The 23,142-nt window shown below is 40.4% G+C and overlaps 2 protein-coding genes across 4 annotated transcripts in view; one reads left to right on the top strand and one right to left on the bottom strand.

The window, feature by feature from the left end:
* LOC126384266 (collagen alpha-1(XIV) chain-like) overlaps positions 1 to 23,142 on the top strand; it is a 304,818-nt gene that overhangs the window by 251,084 nt on the left and 30,592 nt on the right. The window contains exon 37 of the mRNA XM_050035226.1: positions 2,200 to 2,253. Within this exon, the coding sequence (XP_049891183.1) occupies positions 2,200 to 2,253 (54 nt within the window). The remainder of the gene's footprint in view (positions 1 to 2,199; positions 2,254 to 23,142) is intronic.
* LOC126383964 (CD209 antigen-like protein C) overlaps positions 19,250 to 23,142 on the bottom strand; it is a 7,905-nt gene continuing 4,012 nt past the window's right edge. For 2 of the 3 annotated variants that reach the window (XM_050034757.1, XM_050034759.1), the window contains 2 exons: positions 19,828 to 19,946; positions 19,250 to 19,566 (listed from right to left, as the gene is read on the bottom strand). In XM_050034757.1, coding sequence (XP_049890714.1) covers positions 19,443 to 19,566; positions 19,828 to 19,946 — 243 coding nt within the window. In that variant the 3' untranslated portion in view covers positions 19,250 to 19,442. The remainder of the gene's footprint in view (positions 19,567 to 19,827; positions 19,947 to 23,142) is intronic. The other variant, XM_050034758.1, reaches the window with a different exon arrangement.

The raw sequence follows: 23,142 nt of genomic DNA, 5'->3' as shown, positions 1-23,142 counted from the left end.
AGCCCCTATCAAGAAAACGAGCTTCCATCTCCTCCCTTTCCTCTGTAAAATCTGATGCCTGATCACAGATGCGTCTCAAGCGCTAGAACTGGCCAAAGGGAATATTTTCTATAAGGGATTTTGTATGAAACGATTTTGCATGGAGAATTGTATTTCTATCTGATTGTTTCCTAAATATTGAAGTATGTAGCTCTCCATCTGCAGTCTTAGAGATATTCAAAGTATGTAGCTCTCCATCTGCAGTCTTAGAGATATTCAGATCCAGAAAATTAATGTCAGTTTTGCAGTAGTCAAGCGACAATTTTATATTAGAATTTGTGCTATTAAGATATTGATGGAATTGTAATAATTCATTTTCATCGCCCGACCACAACAAAATGACATCATCAATATATCTTCCCCACCATATAATATGATGAGCAAAAACATTATTCTCTGCATTGAATACAAAGTCTTCTTCCCATTTACCCATAAAAAGACCAGCATAACTAGGACTAAAACACGCGCCCATAGCAGTTTAAAAAGTTTGTCTTGGAAAATAAATATAGAATTATTCAGTGTCCACCCTGTTCATCTTAAAATGAACTCTGTAGGGGGATCATCTGCCTCTGGGCGTTTACTCAAGTAATGTTGAAGAGCTGTCAGACCTTGCTCGTGTTCTATATTTGTATACAGTGCTTCAACGTCCATAGTGGCCATAACGGAATCTTTACCAATATTTTTTAGCTCATTAATTTTATTAAGCACACTAGTAGTGTCCTGTATGTATGCCGCTTTTGCAGATGCATTGAATAGTATTGGAGTATGTTAAAATATGTGAACACTCGAGTTTAACGGCATAAAAAACATATATTTTATTTGTTGTCCACCTGAATGGACATGTAAAAAACTCCTTGAAAAATGCATGTTTAAAAAATGAACTTCAAATTTTTGTTTTTCGCAACTAAAGACAAATATAAACACTTAGAAAAAAATCTGAACCAGAGTAGTCATGACTCATGCATGAAAGGGATAAGGAAATAATGTGCCAATATATATAGTGCGCTTTTCTTCAGCAGCAGTTTCGAAGCAGGCGGAGAGCAACAGTGGGACTACATTTTATTTTAGTTTCTCAGGGACAATGCACATTGATCGGCATCACTATAATTGTGTCAGTGTGAGCCAAAAGGCAAATTTTCAGTGGTTCTTCCTCTGCCAAATGTTAAACTAGCCACTAAAGGCCCAGTGTGTAGGATTAAGGGGGATACATTGGCACAAATGGAATATAATGAGTATGTTTTCTTTGGTGTATGAGAATCATCCTGTTTTCATTACCTTTGAGCCATTTATATCTACATAGGGAGCAGGTCCTCGCAAAGAGATCATCATGTTGCACTGCCATGTTTCTGCAGTAGCCCAGAACAGAAAAAAAACACGTTCGCCACTGTAGTTTGAAGCCCCTCCATGACAAGAGTGTTGGGGAAAAAACAGATTTTTTTTAATGTGAAACTTGCCAGGCAAGCGGGCTGTCTACACCGTGCTGAATAGGGTTGGAGAAACACTGATTTGTAACGCTAGAGTGCTCTATTCAGTGTTTTTACTGGTTTTAAGCCTGGTCTGTTTGTTTTAGAGGGGAAGAGACCTCCAAGGATAATTCACCTCTCTGTAAAAAAACCTCCTGAACAATAAACACTGAAGGAATTCAAACCAGAAGTTTCAGCTGGTTGCAATTTGCAATTCTCACCACTAGAGGCTGCTAAATAGGCCAAACTTTTACACACTGGACCTTCAGAGCAACACTAAAACACACAACATGTAAAATTAGAACGGGAGAGGGAAAAACATGGACAGCTGAACAGGTTAAAGAAGTAAGGCAGTATTGTACAAAGGAGGACATGTAAAAAACAATGTTGAGCAGACAATCAGTACCCACTGCAGCGTCCACCTGCTAAAACATACACACATGCCACACATTCATGCATGCAGTCACACAGATGGATGAAGACACAAAATAACAGTTCATGCTTTATGTGCAGATTGAGTTGCTAAAGTTCATTCACTACATTTTTTCTTCCCTTTTCTTTTAGTTAGTTTTGTTTTTTTGTATCTCAGCATGTTAGTCAGCTTTGTGGGTATCTGTACACACACAGTATCAAGATACACTACATTTTAATGTGGTGATTGCCTCTAATCAACTCCTGCTATGTGTGCTTCAAACAGGGAGGCCCAGGAATCAGAGGAGCCAGAGGTGATCGTGGAGAGCCAGGCCCAGTGGTGAGTGTTGGTTTTCAAATGGATACCAAGTCATGACTGTTGAGACTGAGAAAGGGCAACATTGTGAAAAGGAAGTGAACAACACGGGAAGTGAACTTGTATCTTTCTGCTATCTGCAGGCTTTCAAACAGTCACTGAAGCTGCCAAACAAATGTTGCTTTTTTTTGTGCGTCAAACTTTAGCAAGTTGCTTCGTTGTGGTGATTATCATATTTTTTGTCCGCTGAAATATGGACACAATTTCACTTTTGTCAGTATTTCTGTTATGTTATTTCTGTCTGCCCAGTGTTACGTTAAATGATGTGTAGATGCATCATTAGGCCTCTGCAGGGAGTACCAGGCCACACCATTCTCTAACCCTGACCTAACTTACCTGTAAGTTTCCTCTAAATCCTGTTTAATTCAATTTCAATTTTATTTGTAAAGTCCAATATTACAAATCACAATTTGTCTCAGAGGACTTTACAGCATACAACATCCCTCTGTTCTTAGGACTCTCTCTCTCACAGCACATCCTTTAGCAGGGAATAAAATATGGTAGAAACCTCAGAAAGTGAAACTGAGGAGGGATTCCTCTTCCAGGATGGACAGACGTGCAGTAGATGTTGTACAGAACAGATCAGCATAATAAATAAACAGTAATCCGCATGACAAAATGATACATTAAAGGGGAACTAACATTTTTTTCAACCTGGGCCCTATTTTCCGATCTACATTTGTCTAAATGAGTGATAGGATGTTCAATATTTGACATTTCTCCAGTACGATGCTAGGGCTGACCTGCCTGCAGCCCGTGAGCGTGCGCTATATTAAAGGGATAGTGCACCCAAAAATGAAAATTCAGCCATTATCTACTCACCCATATGCCGATGGAGGCCCTGGTGAAGTTTTAGAGTCCTCACATCCCTTGCGGAGATCGGCAGGGGGAGCGGCTAGCACACCTAATGGCTGACGGCGCCCCAGACTAACATCCAAGAACACAAAATTTAATCCACAAAGTATCTCCAACATGCTCATCCGTAGTGATCCAAGTGTGCTGCAGCCCCGACATAAAAAGTTGTTTGGAAAAACATCATATGAACTCTGTTTTTAACCTCACTGTAGCCTGTAGCTCTGACTGCTTCTCTGTGCTCCGCGCTCAGGTGTGCACGCTTGCTTCAGAGACCGTGCATCACCAATCACCCTGAGCGCGCAAGACAACTGTCCCTTGCCTACAGTCAAGTATAGTGGTGGCAGCATCATGGTTTGGGGCTGCATGAGTGCTGCCGGCTCTGGGGAGCTCAGTTCATTTAGTGAAACATGAATTCCAAGCAGAGCATGATCGCCCCTCTTCAGAAACTGAGCCACAATGCAGTTTTCCAACATGATAATGACCCAAAACACACCTAGAAGATGACAACTGCCTTGCTGAGGAAGCTGAAGGTGAAGGTGATTGACTGGCCAAGTATGTATCCAGCCCTAAACTCACCTGTGCACCTGTGGGCCATCCTCAAGCTGAAGGTGGGGTAGCGCTCCATGATGTCATCATGGAGGAGTGGGAGAGGATTCCTGAAGCAACCTGTGAGCTCTGGTGAAGTCCATGCCCAAAAGGGTTAAGGCAGTGCTAGATAATAATGGTTGGCACGCAAAATATTGACACTTTAGGCACAATTTGGACATGTTCACTGTGGGGTGTACTCACTTATGTTGCCAGCTGTTTAGATGTTGATGGCTGTTTTGAGTAATTTTCAGAGGAAGGTAAATCTATACTACTATACGAGCTGTACACTGACTACTTTAAGTTATATCAAAGTGTCATTTCTATAGTGTTGTCCCATGACAAGATATAATGAAATATTTGCAAAAAATGGGAGGGGTGTACTCACTTATGTGAGATACTGTATATACTTTATTTAATCACCATTGTTTTCTAAATTATTGTTTGAAAATGTCTGTTTAACTGAGGTTAAATTTCATTTGCCAGAATTAACAGCAAAGTACACTTCGTACCCTTTTCCTCCCCTACAACTCACTTCAGCAGAAAATAAAGTATTATATCTTGAAGGGATACTTTGCCGATTTTCAACCAGCTTTGTATCGTAATTGTGTGGGTAGTATGCACCAGTAAACTGTGTAAAAATTCCTCCAGCTTGCCAGTGTGCAGATCTCCCTGCTCATTTTCCAGTGAAGCGTCATCCGGCTTATTTTTGCTGGCTCCAGGACTGTTGCTCTGTTGTACTATGCTGGCTGTCACCATGGACACCTACAGTATAGAAGTGTATGGAGAGAGTGAGCCGCCCCCCTTGCTTAGATCAAACTGCAAAACTAGGCTGTGCTGATCAAATACAGCCCAAGATTATGTTACTGTATTGCCAAATCCTTGCCCACAATGTTTTCAGAAAGAGTTTGTGAACATAAAGTGTGCGCCATACTGTTTTCTGTATTCTGAGAAATGGTGTCTAAAAAAACTCTGATCAAATGGGAAAACTAGGCAATGCTGATCAAATATATATATAAAAAATCTATTATTTTACTTATTTCTCACATTACCAGCGGCCACAATGTTGTTTTCAGACGAGCCAAAGCAAACTCAGCCCACCACTGGGGACGTTTATTTGTCCGGTGCAGCGCAGTGCATTCTGGTAGTTCTGGCTTTTCTAATTCTTGAGCAAAAGCAGATGCCACATCCCTTCTTCTCTGTTTTCTCTGTTCATGTTGCAGCAGTTTCTTTCTAATGCATAGATAACTTATTTTTGTAGAAAGACCCATCTTTCCAGAAGTGAAATACCTCTTTATCAATGTATATTACCTTCTGACTCTCAGTTTCAAGTTTTTTGGCAACTCTATGTGGGGTCATGAGAGATCATAAATCATCATAAATCATAAAATTTGGACTTTCTGACAGAGGTCCAGATGCCACAATGTAAAAGCAATTCTATTACTGTTTAAGAAAGTGTAATCTAGAAGGCATACTGAGCAACCTCAGAGCACCATACAATCAATCCACTTGGTTCAGGTTGTCATGGCAACACGTCAACCATGGTGCACAATGGTGAAAGTGAGAAAACTCTAAAGCCCAGTTCAGACCAAAGATTCCAGACGAGAAGACACTGTTTTAGAACGTTGCAGAGAAAAGATGCAGCTGTGTGAGCTGGCTGGTCTGAGCTCGACTCAAGCTAACTGATGGCGTCACCTGCAAGTCCACGGGTCATATCACCAGCGGCTGGTTTTAGAATGTAAAGCATGTCACTTGTTTCAACAGCCAATCAGCCTGTAGTGAAGTCCACTGGTAAAGTCACAATGACAGCAGACAAGGTGTTTGCTTGCTGCGACAGGTGCTCTGTCCCCACCGAGCCCTCTGTTTCTGTCCTCATAGTGTACCGGTGTGGACGGTGGGTCGCTGCTGCAGCTCGCTGTTATGTGCTTATGCCCCCTCACATACACACATTCTCACTGACTGATTAATGTGGCGCTGTTTATTCATATTATTGTGGTGTATTGATTATAAATACAGTCCATCTGATTCTTGTTTTATATTTTTCACCATTTCATCACTACTACAAATGCAACTATTGCCAGTATCTCACTATCACTACCCTCATTCATATTTTAAGAAGCTACAAATCATATTCAGTCACAAAATAAGCCAGAAACAGAGCAGAGTTACAGAGAGTTGTTGCATTGAGATGATACACTGTCTCATCTAGGTACAGTGGTGTGAACCGGCAGGTTTTAGAACATTGCAAGTAGCTGCGTGTTTCAACTTGTGTTGTTGAGAATCTTTGGTCTGAACTGGACTTAAATGCCCCAACCTGCCTTAGATTTAAAGTCTCGAACTGAATCATTTCCTTTGCTTAGTATGTGATAACTTTTCTTATCATTACTCTTGAATCATTTCTTATCTGCTGTATGTGGTCCTCTTGTGAGCAGAAACTGCTCTAAAATTATGTCCTGTGTCATTAATCTGATTGAACGGCTCTCAAGCCATGTAGAAGGTTGTAACTAAGCAATAGAAATAAAACGGCTTTGTTTATGAAGCATATTACACAGCAAAATGTTTGATTTAATTTGAATTGTTTGCTGTCAGAGCTGGACAATATCAACAACATCAAATAAGGAGCCATTTTTGACCCAAAATGTCTCTATTTTTATCTTTAGTACATAATGTCATGGCATTTCAGGTTGTTATTGGTGCTTGAGGTTTTGAATGGTTTTCTACAATACTGATATATCGCCCAGCTGTAGTTGTGATACTGACTCTTCCAATCACTTGTTTTCTGCAAAACAGACATGCTGAATTTACCATGATGCAAAATAATCAGGGGGAGTTCTTAAGCCTGCTTTAATAGTTCTTTATTTTGATGTTATCTTATTAATGTGTAAGGAGCCATCTGCAATATCAAATAACAATGACAATGACAATAACAATATAGTAGAGTTAGTTTGAGGCTAATTTCCATGAGCAATCCAAATACAATGCAAGAACCACACTAAACATTTAGGCAAGAACCAACACATTCTCACGCCGACCTCGTCAAATATTGACGTTTTGGTCATGGCATTTCCACATCCACATGCGGTGTGAAAGGTACCCTGGGTGCGTTGGTTGCTGACGTTCTGGGACACTGCGTGTTCATCCCAATATCCCTCCTCGACTCCTCCATCCTCTATCCTCAATCACTTGACCTGGAAATCGATTGAGACCCGCCATCTTGTAAGACGTCTCAATACATTAAATGCACTCTGAGGAGTCGAGGAGAGAGAAGAGAGGACACAAGAGTGCAGCTTCAGGTTAGTCTTTTACCAACCGACACACCCCCCTGATTGAATATCAGTTATTGATTGGACAGCTGATCGGACTGATCTGATACATCACAACATCACTGGAGTTTCATACAGAGTGAAGACAGATAAGAGATTAAACTCAAATGTATCACTGCCACATTTTATATTTTATTTGTTCTCTGATTCACCATCGAGTTAAAAATCTGAAAAAGAAAAGGAAACAAAGGATTTTCTTCATTTATTGGAAAGATTTTCTTTCTTCACGATCTGTTATTTCCCTCATCGACTTTAATTATGGATACAATCAAAGAGTCTGTCTGTCAGCAAGTCTGTCTGTCAGCAAGTCTGTCTGTCAGCAAGAAACACTTTTACATCAGTGATCGCCTTTTCCTTTCAGTCACACTGAGGCTGGTCATTCCTGAGCGTCGGGTTGATGAGTTACAGAATTCTAATTTTCCCTGAAACATTTGGCCAAATAAATTATTTCATTTTCAAAGACATCGTAATCATATTCTGGGTTATTAAATAATGAACTCACAATCAAAATATCAATAAATACAGATGCACATAATGAATAAATCATATAAACACTTTGTGTGACTCTGAGCAGGACACAGGACAGATTATAAATATCCTACGAGGGCGGAGCTAAGACACGAGGAAGAGACACAAGTGAGGGAAACGTGGATGCAAGATTGGACTGCAAAGCTGAGTGCAGAACTTGTAAAATGAAAATAACCATCAGAACAGGGTCAACAGCAAACCTGCACAGACATCTAAGAACTGCCCACCCATCCGTGCAACTGGAGGGGAGAGAGCACTGTGGATTTTTTTTGCACTGAAAAAAATGCATAAAAATTAGGCTTTTATGAAAACACTGAATGAAAAATAGCTTACCAACACAAACACCATTAAAAAAATTAGACTAAAATAGAAGGCTCAGAGTGATACTAAATGAAGAGCCATTTGGGAGCCATAAGAGCCAGCTCCTCTAAGGGAGCCGAGTCAAAAGAGCCGAATCTTTGAAAAGAGCTGGACTTCCCATCATCACACTGGAGTGGAGGCGGAACAGGTGATTCCGAAGTGGGAGAGAAAAGAAAACAAAAGTCAAGATAATGCCAGACTGACAGGATTCAAAAGATCTGTTTGCTTGACAACCACTCTTACCAAATGGCCAAGGTCCATTCCGATAAAAACCCCTGCACATATTTAGTTGATCATTTACCCAGCTGTAGCTGTTTTCAAGGTCGTCATATCTGGTCTGTAGCTCGTCTCTCTCTGCAGTCAGATTGATGATTCTGGTTTGCGCCTGGTTCAGACTGATATTGAGCTGGTCTCTCTCTGTCACCACATTTTGTTTTTCCAATGTGGCAAGAATATCTGGTGGTAAAAGAAACAAAACAGAAAGCTAATGACTTAGTTTTAAAACACTAACAATATGTGATTACTGCATTACCAGAGTTTTTTTTTTTTTTTTAACTTCAACTCAGAGCAGAAAAACGCTCCACGTCATCTCAGCTTTTTTCCCACTGTCCAATCAGATGATTTGAGAGGCGGGCCTTCTGTGGTGGTCACAACAAGTGGAGGAGAAACTGGTGGTAGTGGTCGCTGGATACCCAGAGCTATACAGCCCGATGATAGACAGCAGGTTGTCAAACTGCCCCGAAGTCATCCTAAAATATGCCTGGAAACAGCCATCATGGAGGCGAAGCTCCTGGACCAACTGGTGGTACTGCCCATGATACACGCTCTTTTTTAGGGTCTCATGTACCCACACAGATCTCTGTTTCCCTGTGCCCAACAAACTATTTACTGACAGCCTCTCACCCTCAACCAGAGCTACAGCAGGTACCCTCTGCCTGAACATTTTAGAAACTAGATACTAACTACTGGGAATGCCTGAACATTTTAGAAACTAGATACTAACTACTGGGAAATAAATAAATAAACAGTAGATTGATGTCACTGGATGGTTAGGGGAAGGAGGTGATAAGTTGTTGCCCAGCAACAATAAAAAGGCACAGCAAGCTTCTTTTTTTTTTTTTTACTTATAGCATTCAATTTAAAAAATGATAGTGCAGCGTGCCTCATGTTTTTCATCCTTCTGTGTGGCCCCGATCACACAGATCACACAGATCACACATAAAGTGTTTTGGACGATGCATATTGTGAGGTGCACCACACTGTCTTGTTCTCATGACCACCACAGAAGGCCCCCCTCTTAAATCATCTGATTGAACAATGGGGGAAAAAATGACAGGAAAAGAAATGTGGCGCTTTTCTGCTCTGAGTTTAAGTTTTTTTCGACTTGAGGAGTTCAGAGCGCTCTGGCAAGAATATACAGCGCCTAGAGCACAGAAACACAAAGCACGTCGCAACACAACAACCGCAAGCAAAAAGCTTGAATGAAAGAATCACTCATAGATTAATTTAATGAATGCAGACTGCTTCACTGACAGTCCTGCTTTACTGATAGGAAAGTGTTTAATCACAATACTTTATTTACATTTTAAGCACTATTTTCAGCATTGCTGCACATTTGCTCTGAGTTTAATTTGCTCTTGTTGACAGAATTAATAAACCAACCAACAAAGAGTGAGTTTATGTCAGAAACGCCATATGGTTCTGATATGTTTATTCTCAGTTGGATTTTTAAGACCCAATTTCCACCAAAATACCACCAACTCTCTTTGTGCAGCCTCTCTTCGTGCTTTTCCCCACCTTTGCACCATGCAAAGTTTGCTGGGGCAACTGAACACCACAAAGGCTAGCAAAGAATATTACAAGGTCAGAGAATGACCAACCTGTCAGAGCACAAAATAGAGTCGGATATGTTGTTGTATAATAAAATAAAATATCCTCACAGCGTGTGTAGATCCCAGCCAATATCAGAAGATACAGCACTCCCATAATCACCGCAGTAGCTCTGAAAGGACTTCTCTTGACAGCTGAAAGATTATTTTGAGTGAGTGAGTGAGTAAAACAACTCTTCATGAAACATGTTTAATGTGACCTTTGCTTCATTTTATTTGTCAGTTGTGCCCATCTACTCAGTAAGAACTATGACATTTTAACTCAGGTGGCACTAAACTGCATTTCAACATCTCAAAGTCTCAGTCCACTGCACGGACCAGTCTATAAAGTTGCTAAAGTTAACTGGGACTGATGATATTGTATTCTGTACAACAAAAAAAGGTTAAAAAGAATAAACATTTATTGTTTTGAATTTAATCAAACATGCACAAACATCTAATTCTTCCTTGTACAATATTTAGGTTTTATTTTATACTTACTGACTTTATGGGAGCCAAGATCAGAAAGACTTTGTTTCAGAGTCTCTTCATTCATGTAGATCTCCACCTGGCTGTCATCTTTTGCTCCACCATCCTGTTTGTCTTTTCTGCTATATCTCACATTCAAACTCAGATCTGGTGATTGAGCGTCTGAAGACATCATGACAGGTGAAAGAACTTGAAGTCTTCGTAATTTGCACTGTTGGTTTCAGTCAGGCCGCTTTTAAACAGCAAGCATCAAAGGAAGTAGCATAGGCCAAACCACAAACACAGATATACACATTTTTTTACTGTGTGGTAAAAAAATGAACTCACAGTTTGTCCAAATTACAAATACTTGTTATATTTACATTTTAAAACTTATCCAAATCACCGTATAAAAAGTCCAGTTAAAGATACATTTTGCTACCTTTTGTGTGGATGTCCAGTCAGTATTGATGGGAAATGTAGTCCATTGAAGCAATTAATTCCTCAGGGCATGTTATATTGACCATTCTCTTGCTTGGAAAGCCATGCCAGTAGTGCCTATATGTGCCAAGATGCATTGCACACGCTCATGGCTATTATCCTGCCAGCCTATAGCTATTACTTTGCCTGTCAAGACATAGTGTGGCAAAGATGTACAAGTTGCACCCATTGCCACCCATGTGCCCCTTTATTTTATGCACCCATAAAATAAAGGGGCCCTGTAATGTCAACCAGCCTGAATCAAGACAGCAGCACTCTTCATTGTTTTTCATATTGTCCACAACAGCACATTACAGCTCTACTCCTTCCATTTTTACTTTTCACAATTATAGCCCAACTTTAACTCAGAGCATCTTGTAAAGAGGAGACTCAACAAAATTGCTTACAAAAGTGTCAAGCAACAAAAATACTGACTGGCTGTTTATCTGCCCTCTCGGCCCTGCTGGTCTTAGTTGTCTACTCAAGATTATCTTCTGGATCCTGAACCAGCACACCTCTGTCCAAGTGAGGGGTTAACTTTTTAGACATAGTCCCATGCACACAGGCTATCGTGAGGCTCTCCTGACTTTGGCAACAACACAATTTAAGGAAAAACCCAGCTTAAAATCCCATGTCTGTTTTAACATAAACACTATGCATTGAGTTTGCATTAATGATAAACAGGAGTAACAGTTGGGCGGCATGGTGGTTCAGTGGTTAATGCAATTCAGTTCAATTTCAGCCCTCAGACATCTTTTACCAGGGTCTCAAACCTTAATTAGCTTGTTAGGGCTCTGGCTTGTTCACAATCATCGTTAGGAAAGGCCAGGTGATGCAAATTTCAAAGCTTTATAAATATTCTGTCTTCTGAAACCTTGTCCCAACCATCAGCAGCCATGGGCTCCTCTGAACAGCTGCCTAGCACTCTGAAAACTAAAATAACTGATGTCCACAAAGCAGGAGACTATGAGAAGATAGCAAAGTGTTTTCAGGTAGATGTTTCCTCAGTTTGTAATGTAATTAAGAAATGGCAGTTTAACAGGAACTGTGGAGGTCAAGTTGAGGTCTGGAAGACCAAGAAAACTCTCAGAGAGAGCTGCTCGTAGGATTGCTGGAAAAGCAAATCAAAGCCCTATTTGACTGCAAAAGACCTGCAGCAAGATTTATCAGACTCTGGAGTGGTGCACTGTTCTACTGTGCAGTGACACCGGTACAAATATGACCTTCATGGAAGAGTCATCAGAAGAGAACCTCTCCTGTGACCTCGCCACAAAATTCAGCATCAGAAGTTTGCAAAGGAACATCTAAACAAGCCTGATGCTTTTTTGGAAACAAGTTCTGTGGACTGATGGAGTTAAAACGGTAGGTATTTTTGGAGAAAAAAGGGTGCAGAATTTCGTTAAAAGAACACCTGTCCAACTGTTAAACATGGGGGTGGATCGATCATGCTTTGGGCTTGTGTTGCAGTCAGTGGCACGGGGAACATTTCACAGGTAGGAGAAGAATAGATTCAGTTCAATTCATGCAAATTCTGGAAGCAAACATCACACCATCTGTAAAAAACCTGAAGATGAAGAGAGGATGGCTTCTATGACAGGCAAATGATCCTAAACACACCTCGAAATCCACAATGGACGACCTCAAGAGGAGCAAGCTGAAGGTTTTGCCGTGGCCCTCACAGTCCCCTGACCTAAACATCATTTAAAATTTGTGGATAGACCTCAAAAGAGCAGTGCATGAAGACAGCCCAAGAATCTCACAGAGCAGGAAGCCTTTTGCAGGAAAAATGGGTGAAAATCCACCAAACATGAATTGAGAGACTCTTAACTGGTTAAAAAAAGTATTTAGAAGCTTTGGTATTTGCCAGAGGGAGTGCTACTAAGTACAGGGTGGCCGAACTTTTGCTTCAGGCCCTTTTGCTCTTTTTGTTATTTTGAAACTGTAAAAGATTAAAATTAAAAAGTGATCCTGCTTACGATATTCATGAAATGTGTCATCTTTAACTTCATGCCTTTTGGAGATCAGGTCATCTTTTACTTGCTCAGCTACTCACAGTAAAAGAAATTTTGAACAGGGATGCCCAAACGTTTGCATGGAACTGTATAAAACTCATAGTGCATTACTTTTTGTTGGTATATGTACAAACAGTGAATAAGAACAGCCTGTCTTGTTACTTTCAGTCATGGTATATTTATCCTCTCTGTATCTGCTTTTGCAGCACAGCTCTAACATTATTTCCTGTGTCATAATATAATGACATGATGATAATATGCCTGATATAATGACACTTTGTGCCAATCAGTTTATGTCTGCCAAAACAGATATTATACTGAATTTACCATGACCACAAATAATAATGAAGGAAGCTTGCATTAATAGTTCTTCATTTTGATATTATGTTATTTATTTTTAAGGGGATTTGTGAGAGCATTGATGTTTCAGTTCAGCAGCATGATAGATACATGTTGCAGTGAGAAGAAAGAGTAAACCACACACGTTTAGCAGCAGGCTCCAGTTGACTGCCTGAACCAGCTCACAGACATTGTGTAGTTATTGCAGGAAAGAAAAAAAGAGAAAAAGACAGCTAGGTAAATGAAACGTATACATCTGTCTACAATGGGGAGAACCCTCCAGTTTGCATATACAGGTCTTCTGGGGAGGAGACTCTAAATTGGAAAAAAAAAATGAAAATATAGCAAATGTCAAGTCAATGCCAGATTGACAATACTCAAAATATCTGTTTGCTTGTCAACCACTCTTACCGCTCCTTGAGCTGCATCACCATACGCTTCCACCGATTTCGTTCATCCTCTAACTGACTGTATCTTTTTCCGAGGATGTCATATCTGGTCTGTAGCTCGTCTCTCTCTGCAGTCAGATTGATGATTCTGGTTTGCACCTGGTTCAGACTGATATTGAGCTGGTCTCTCTCTGTCACCACATTTTGTTTTTCCAACGTGGCTAAAATATCTGGTGGTAACAGAAAGAAAACAAAAAGCTAATTAGGAAGTGAAATCATTCAGATATAAAGTAATGGCAGTGTCAAGGTTCTGCTGTGTTTCAGAACAAGTTGCATTTCAGAGTCTAGTTGCTGTACCCATTTTCCGTTACCCTGCCTGGTGAACTTTGGTTTGAATACCAGAGTAAATTTGCTTTTTGCTTCATGTCCATGAAAAGTCTGCTTTTTCTTGTGTGTAGGGCAAGATAATGGCCTCTAGTTTCCTGACGCGGCGCAGGGTGGCACAGGGTGGCGAACCCTGCGCAGAGCTAGTTTCGAGCAGCCCAACCCGAGGCGCACTCAGTTTGGTAGTTTGGTAGATCGAGGTGCGCTGAGATGGATGTGGCGGCGCAGCAGGGGGAGGTGTCGACAGATCCAGCTTGGCGCAGTGACAGTTTCGTGCCAAAAGGCTTCGCCGAAGGTGCGCTAAAAGCTCGCCAGCTGAAACAAGGTCTACTGTCTGCTTTTGGGAGTGTAGCTAGATTTCAATACAAGTGAAGAGAACAAGGAAGTTCTGTTTTTTCAAGTGGCATGACCCCTGGCTATCTGGAGGCAGATACTAGTAATCCAACCTGAAATAGCTTGTATTTCTTCCTATTTCCAACCTTGTCACTGTGGCGTCGAATGATGTAGCTGGAAGGAGGAAGAACAACAGGTTTTACAGCTGCTGAATTCCACTTCTCAATCAGTGTAGCAGGCACTGAGGAAGTATTGTTTAAGTGGACTACATTTACCAACACCCCTGATGGGACATCCACATTAAGGTGGCAAATTTACCCTCTGATCTCTTAAACAGTCATTTTTGATGCTGGTTTAAAAGCATCTACTGATTGGAAAGTGTTGTATAGAAATAGTATGCGATATTGTTCTGTTATTGATACCCATTGAATCAAGTACTTAATTTTCCCCTGTTTGCAAAATTTACAAACTGGCAAAGAGTAAGTTTGTGCCAGAAACAGACATGGTTCTGACAAGTCTATTCTCAGTGAGATGTGTAAGATGCAGTATCCACCAAAATGCCACCAACTGGTTTTGTGCAGCCTCTCTCTGTGCTTTCTTTCTGCCTGTGCACCATGCACACTTTGCTGCGGCACCCAGACACCACACAGTCTGGTGAAGAGTTTTACAAAGTCAGAAGATTACCAAACTGTCAGAGCACAAAATAGAGCTATTTTGCTAGAGTATAAAAATGAAATCCTCACAGCATGTGTAGATCCCAGCCAATATCAGAAGATACAGCACTCCCATAATCACCGCAGTAGCTCGGAAAGGACTTCTCTTGACAGCTGAAAGATTATTTTGAGTGAGTGAGACGAGGTACAGTAAAACAACTCTTCATGAAGCATGTTTGATGTGACCTTTGCTTCATTTTATCTGTCAGTTGTGCCCATCTACTCAGTAAGAACTATGACGTTTTAACTCAGGTGGCACTAAACTGCATTTCAACGTCTCAAAGTCTCAGTCCACTGCACGGACCAGTCTATAAAGTTGCTAAAGTTAACTAGGACTGATGATATTCTCTCCCCCAAAAAATTTAAAAGTTATAATAAATAAGCATTAATTGTTCTGGATTAATCAAACATGCTCAACCATTTAATTCTTCCTCACACTTTAAGTCTAATAAATGTTATTTTACACTTACTGACTTTATTGGACCCAAGATCAGAACGGCTTTGTCCTTGAGTGTCTTCATTCTCGTAGATCACTCTCATCTCGTAGTTCCTTTTGTCTCTTCTACTATATCTCACATTCAAACTTAAATCATGTGCTTGAATGTCTGTAGACATTGTGAGATGTCTTCACTGTCTGTTTGTCTGAGCCAGGCAGCTTTTTAACAGGGAGCATCAAGGAAGTGGCAGCGGGCCAAACCACAAACACAGATATACCCTCAACACGTTCGTCCAAACTGCGATAAATTTCATCATTTCTTCACCCAAGTTTTGAAACTGTGGCGGCCAACTGCTTTGAAGCAGTGGGTGCATTAACTCAACTTTACCCTTGTTTGCTGTCATTAAACAGGAGGAGACGTATTTAGATCATCAGGTGACAGAGGGGATGGTGGATGGGGATAGACATAGATGAGACACCTGATAAGCAGCAGACTGCAGTAGACCACAATGTTTGAGACCAACAAAAGCGAGTATATTTTAAGGACATGTCGGGATATTTTTCAGCCAAAACACAATGTTTTTCTAAATCCAGCCCACTGATGTTTGTGCACAAACATAACCACACATTAACCACAGCACTGTTCAACATAAAACTGAAAACTGCAACAAAGTGTTTCAACATATCTGCTACATATGAAACATACAAATATTACATGTGGGGTGCAGAAACACACAATGCCAACATTTATTCTTGCGATTTGAGTGAAGTGTATGGGTATATTGTGGTAGGTGTATTTTTTCCTATCTACATTTTTATAGTGTATTTAGGTTTTATGACACTGAAAGATCTACATTTAATTACACTTCATGTAAAAGCCCAACTAGGGACAAGAGTTGAAAATTAGCAAATAGCTAAACACTCTTTGTGCAGCACATCAGTTTCATTCTCTGTATTGGAACTATATTAAATTGCATTGCCCCTATTAACTGAATAAATGTAATTCAAATTCAGCCTAAGAATATCATTGTGCTGTTTTAATTTGATAAAAACAAAATAAAAGAGATTACAGAAAATCTTCCTCACTGACACAGCCAGGGTCTGTGATAACTACCTGAAGTTCAGCTGGGTGGAATAAAGAATTGGCTCTGCTACATGCAGGACTATTAACATACAGAGAGCAGATAACAGATCTGAAATAGTGTAGAGGAGCACAGAAATGAAATATGACATGAGTGACCAGTGTTCATTGTGTCAAAAATAAAGTCATGACAAAAATTAGGACACGTACAATCTGCATAAAACAACATGAAATATGTAGTTAAGCAACATCGCACTCGAGGTCATGCTGTTGAATATCACTTGACTGAATATCAGCATAGCTGTGATTCTGTTGTAGGCACGAGGCTGCAGCCGTGCTGATTTACAGCACAACAGCACAACCTTAAGTGTGATACTGCTTTTATACAACAGCTCTATAAGCACCATTTATCAACAGTAAAAAGCTGCAACAGGCTCTGATTCATTTGTTTATTTAATGATTTATTTGGCTCCACCAACACAAATACTTCCGCATTTAGACTGGGACTGTTGCCAACCAACACATAAACATTTGTGTACACTAGCTTGCTGTTTTGTGTAGGTCGACATTTTACCACAGACCAGCCACTTTGTATCACGTAGCCTTGTAGGCATCTGTGTGTCTCCATTTATAATGCGAGCAGTTTCCACCAAACACATTCGGTATGGTACCTTTGGAACCAAAAGTAACTCTTCAGACACGGTATGTAGACCCGAGGTCCGCTTAGCGTTTCCACCGCAAACAGTGCCCTTAAATGTGGGCGGGGTTGTTGTCACTCACTGCTCCATCCAGTACTCACTGTATTTCCTCATCACTGGTGACACAGATGGAAGCCTGCACCTCATTTATCGTCCACAGCAACACTTCTTTTTTACTCCAAGTGAGGATTACAATAATGCAGTTCAGATAACCTGGTCAAAATTAACATAAATGAACACTTGAAGATCAACTCATTACTAAATATATATGTCATATAAAAACTAAAGTAATAGTCGAAGTTGTCACAGTGAAATTTAATTTGAGTTGATTAATTCATGTTGTCAACTCATGCATTGAGTAACATTACAAGTAAACGTTACACCTTAAAAGTTGTCATAGTTTTCTCCGACTCTAGCTGCTGCAAGAGGCAGCAAAACATCCTTTATTTTATAGTTACAGTTTACTAATAAAACTCTCCACAGTACAGATGGTGGTTACATGAGCCTCAAAACCAGCCACAACTCAGCCCTGAGCAGAGTGACCATCCTCTACTGACCAATCAAACTGCAGTGTTCACAGCTCCACCTTTTAGTACCAGATCTGTGTGCTAAGTACCTCAACAGAAGGGCCAAAAACAGGGATGATATGGAATGGTTCCATTGGTACCATCCACAACTTTTCACAGTGGAAATGGAAAAAAGGGTACCAAACTGAACTGAACCGTACCATACTCCTCGGTGGAAATAGGGCTTTTGGTGGAATAGGTGTGATGGTGATAAGTTAACAGTTTAATCAGTACATTGCGTCACCTTCTGATATCATATCATTGCAGTGAAGTTATCATACTTCTTTCCATCCTTTTGTCATTTTCTGACAACCACTGATTATTTAACTCAAACGTTATTTGTGGAAATATGTTCCTCTTTGTGGTGCAAAGTTTGTTACAACAACTCTCAGTGTTGGTTAACATTATGCAACAAAGGCACTTGTACCCAATTTACACTCTGCCAGTTCATACATGTTGGGATAATTAGATAGCTTTTGGATAGCAAAGAACTCAAGTGTGATGCAGCTGGGCGTTCAAGATGAATTAAAATGAGATTCAGTGTCAGATCTATCTGTCTCTCTTAAACACATTCACAATATTAACTCTCCCAAGTGTAACTACATCAGTAAGTGGTCTGTAGATGTCGCCCCTACAAGGTTTGTCCCTCGTTTTTATGACTTAAGTATGTGACGTCTCCAGCAATTTGAACACTGACTGTCTTTTATTTGATTCCTGATCAGTGCAGCCACTGAATCATCTGTGTGAGTGAGAGACAACCAAAATTCCCTTTGAGTTTTAAAATACTTATTTTTAGAAAATACTGTGTGAGATATTCTTTTTTCTATGAGGTATCCAAAGTTAGATTATATGTTAATGTAGTGTTATTGTAATCTCCTCTCTCGGAGCACTTGACTACATGAGACTGCTGTGCAGAGGATTTCAGATTTAGACAATATCACTTTTATCTTGCCTGTAGTCCATCTTCGCAAGTCTTCCATGTTCATTAGTGTATGTGTATGAGTGCAGGATTGGGTAGCTAACTTAAGTGTTGTTGTAGTAACAAACCCTATTAAGCTCAAGTCATTTCTGTTGTGGTTGACCCTGGTTTGCATGTCGCTCAGGAAAACAAAGACTGATTGCCATCAGATTGTGTCCTGGCTAACAGAGACTCATATGTGACAACCAAATTGTATTAAATTGTATCTGTATTTAACCTGTATATGAGACACTTGAAATGACAAGTGTAACTGTGCCTTCGTTAAGATTCAGGAAATATCCTTATCATGTTGAAAGCCAACAGTTAGCCTATTGTTGGGTTCAGGACATGAACTGCAGTGCCTTGTGGACAGACACACATTACACAGACTTTAGGGTCCTGACATGAACCTCCTGCATGTTGGTGAGGTGATGTTTGAGGTGACAATTAGAAGCTGGTGACTGCAGGTGTATTAAAAGAAATGCAGGAAAACCTCAAACTGAATACAAATGTATTATTTTGATAACATGTAGACAATCCGCAATTTAATGTTTTTTTTTTACTTTTATTATAATAATGCTGAAGGACTACAGAGTAAGTGCCCATGTAAATCTGTGTGGAAGACTTCCAACCACATTGTCCACTATAAAGGAAAGAGGAGCATCTGTGTAATCAGGTTACTTAGCATGCGGCACAGAATAAAGACATGTAAAATGTATATTGGTCTGAACTGGCAAAGCTGATGGCAACACCACCCAATACAAGAATACAAGAAATCTATTTCTCACAGATCCAGTTCTTATACACATAATGTAGACTCTGTGTCCATTGTCCTTGGTCATTGCAGCATGTTGCAGCGTGCCGATATCCTTCATGGGTTGGTAGTTCTGGTGCCCAGAACCTATAGGGCAAATAAAATGCTATCTTTTTAAACAGGGCTGAAACAACTGGTTACAACTGATTATTATAAAAGCTGTTTCATTTTACTTGAAATATTGCTTTATTCTGTAATCCATAAAATTATTGTAATAACTCAGTGAAGATTCAGTTTTGGTACTGTAATTGATGTAATCTGTAATGGCTGCCAATGAAAGAATGAAACCTTGGTCAGTACTCCCATCTTGATGTGTGATTGAAGCAAAAAACCTTTCAGGTGTCTCACATTTCTGTCAGCGGTGATCCGTCCACCCATTTCTGTTCCCATTCCCATCTTCCCCCTGTCCATGTTTCCTGTAGACCAATCCAGGACTCTCCATGCACATTCAGCTCAGTGACAAACTTCTAGTCGTTGACAAGAGACAAAAGTCAGCCACAGCTAAAGAGGGGGGATCCACTTGTACATCAATCAATCAATCAATCAATCAATCAATCAATCAATCAATCAATCAATCAATCAATCAACATTTATTTCTATAGCCCTTTACAAAAGGTGAATGTTTATTTAGAAATCTAAACCATGTTACGATATTGTAGTGAATCCCTCTCGAGCAGGAGACCAGAGGAGCGTTCTCTTCTGGTGTAACACACACACTTCATACACACATACTCGTTTACAATACCTAGTGGGGACACCCTCCCCTCTCTGCTCCACCAATCTCCAGCCCGCACACTGACTGACAGCGTAGCCGGTAAACAGAGCTCAGCTGTTTATTTAGCCTAGCAATATCTCCGGACTATAGTAGCTGCAATGGACGACTTTGAACGCAATTTTGAAGAGTTTCTTGTAGCGGACACAGACCCAGAGCCATACCTGTTTGAGCCGGAGCATACAGATGAGGAACTCCATGTGTTTGATGCTGAGCGGGCGAGAAGAGAGGCTGAATGCACAGAATGGGATTCGATGCTACTGCTACCATTGTTGGGGAGATATATCATCAGGAGGAAAAGTGCCGCAGAGAGTGCATCACAAGGAGTGAAGTTGCGTCTTCTTTTCCTCGCAGATGACGGTTCGGGTTCATTCTCTCCTGTTGCGTGGTAAGTGTGGTCCATTCGCAAACTTTATAACTAAAAAAACTTTTCACTACTCTCTATTGACGAACTACTAACACTCTCTGCTGTTTCCTCCTCCTTCTTCCTTCCTTCCACTGTCTTCGTTGTCTTCTCTGGCTGGCTGGATTGTCCGCTCGGGTTGCCATACATACATGGCGGCGCAAGATGGCGACCTCTCTAAAGCAAGGCCCTTGCTATACATATATATATAAAAGCATAATTATAAGGCTACGAAAACCAAACGAATTTTATTTTATAGCGATTATACACTTATATAAACATATTAATGGGTAAAATATTCAGATTCAGATTTTACGATAAACCATGCCAAATATTACACAATGGCCCTTTAACAACAGTGTCAAATAACAATGAAAAAAAAAAAAAACAATACATAAAAGAAAAACAACAATGGAAAGTGCGACAGTGCTACAGGGTATTAAAAGCCTTTCAACATAGATAAAATACATTAAAACAGAATAAATAAACCTAAAAAAGGATAGCCCTAGTCGGAATTAAAAGCCAGTCTAAAAAGGTAGGTCTTCAGCTTAGATTTAAAAAGGCCGAGATCAGTAGTGATGCGAATGTCAGGGGGGAGCTTGTTCCACAATCTTGGAGCAGCAACAGTGAAAGAACGGTCACCCCATTTTTTGTATCGCGACCTTGGGACTTCTAACAGAAGCTGACCAAATGAACACAGGGCCCTGCCACTATCGCGGATAGTTAAAATCTCTGATAGGTAGGGAGGAGCCAGGCCGTTAATGGCATTAAAAACAAACAACAGAAGTTTAAAATCTATCCTACAATGAACTGGAAGCCAGTGGAGTGACGACAGCACAGGAGTGATGTGTTCACGTCTGGACGTGTTTGTTAAGAATCGGGCTGCAGCATTCTGTACAAGTTGAAGTCATGAAAGGGTAGACTGGCTGAGGCTGACATAAAGGGCATTACAGTAATCTAATCTTGAGCTGATGAATGCATGAATTGTCTTCTCAAGGTCCTGCTGATTGAGAAAAGGCTTCACTTTGGCCAAGAGACGGAGCTGGAAAAAGCTCGTTCCAACAACAGAACTAATCTGTTTATCGAATTTTAAACCACTGTCAAATGTTACACCAAGATTTTTCACGTGTGGTTTAAAAAAGGGGGCCAGAGTGCTACAGGTTGTTGCACTAACATCCGACATAGGTGAAGTGCCAAACAAAATACATTCAGTTTTGCTGTCGTTCAGAAAGTTTGGTGCCAGCCACTGCTTTACGTTACTAATACAATCCATTAACTTATGAAATGTAGTACTTTCATTGGGTTTCATGGGCAAATAAATCTGTAAATCATCTGCGTGAAGATGGAAAGACAGATTGTGTTTTGTTATCATTGATCCCAGAGGTAGCAAATACAATGAAAATAGGATAGGGCCAAGAATAGATCCCTGTGGCACCCCACAAGGGAGAGATACGTTGAGATGTGATGAGCGGAGGTCACCAATCATCACAGAAAAGCTCCTATTGGCCAGATACGATCTAAACCATTGAAGAGTGGTGCCGCGGATGCCGACATACTGCTCTAGGCGAGATACAAGGACTGCACGGTCGACTGTATCAATGGCCGCTGTGAGGTCCAGCAGCACCAGCACAGCGGGATTCCCAGCATCCACAGACAAGGCAATATCATTGTGCACCTTTAACAGTGCTGACTCGGTGCTATATCGGGATCTAAAACCAGACTGAAATTTATCAAGAAGTGGACAACAGCATGATAGTGAATACATATACAAGGTAACATTTAATTTGATCAGAAAGCATTTAAATAAAAGAAAGAAACATGTTCTGAGGGTTTTCCTAAACATTTCAGTTTGACTTTTTTAATATTTGACTATTTCAACAACTTCTTTACTCTTAGATTTTGATCTGTCCAGAAGTCTATGAATTGATTTAAAGTTTAAGTTTTATTTCCGTCATCAGTGTCAGTCACAAAAACATGGTTGGATGAAAGGACTGAGGTCAGACCATCTGGTTCCTTTCATGTATTTTTAGGTCTTCAGTTTTTATCAAAAGAATACGAACGTGCTTTGATTTTGGACATAACTATTTGGAAATATCTAATCAGTGTATGGACTCTGTTAGTATTCAGTCAAACACATGTCTGTTCCACTCATGCCAACCTTGTACCTTTATGTACAAAAGCAGCAGAAGTTGACCCAAATGTCTGTACAGTACAGAGTCAGAGCAGGTTGAAGTGAAGACATTTTACTAGAATCAACAGTTAATGAACATTCTTATGCGTTGGGACCTGAAGGCTGAACAAACTGGAAAATAAATCTGACAGGGTCTAGACAGGAAGCAGGTTACAACTAATCTCTCAAGACAGATTCTGCAATTTACATTGTAGAATCTGTCGGCAGCCCTGTGTGAAAGACGACTAGAGAGGGGGGGAGGGCGTGGCTTTGAGTTTGAACGATGCTGCGCTTTAGCCAATCACAATGGAGGGGGCG

This window comes from Epinephelus moara, chromosome 22 (genome assembly GCF_006386435.1).
Source record: "Epinephelus moara isolate mb chromosome 22, YSFRI_EMoa_1.0, whole genome shotgun sequence".
Lineage (NCBI taxonomy): Eukaryota > Metazoa > Chordata > Actinopteri > Perciformes > Serranidae > Epinephelus > Epinephelus moara.
This window is presented reverse-complemented; position numbering and strand designations above follow the sequence as displayed.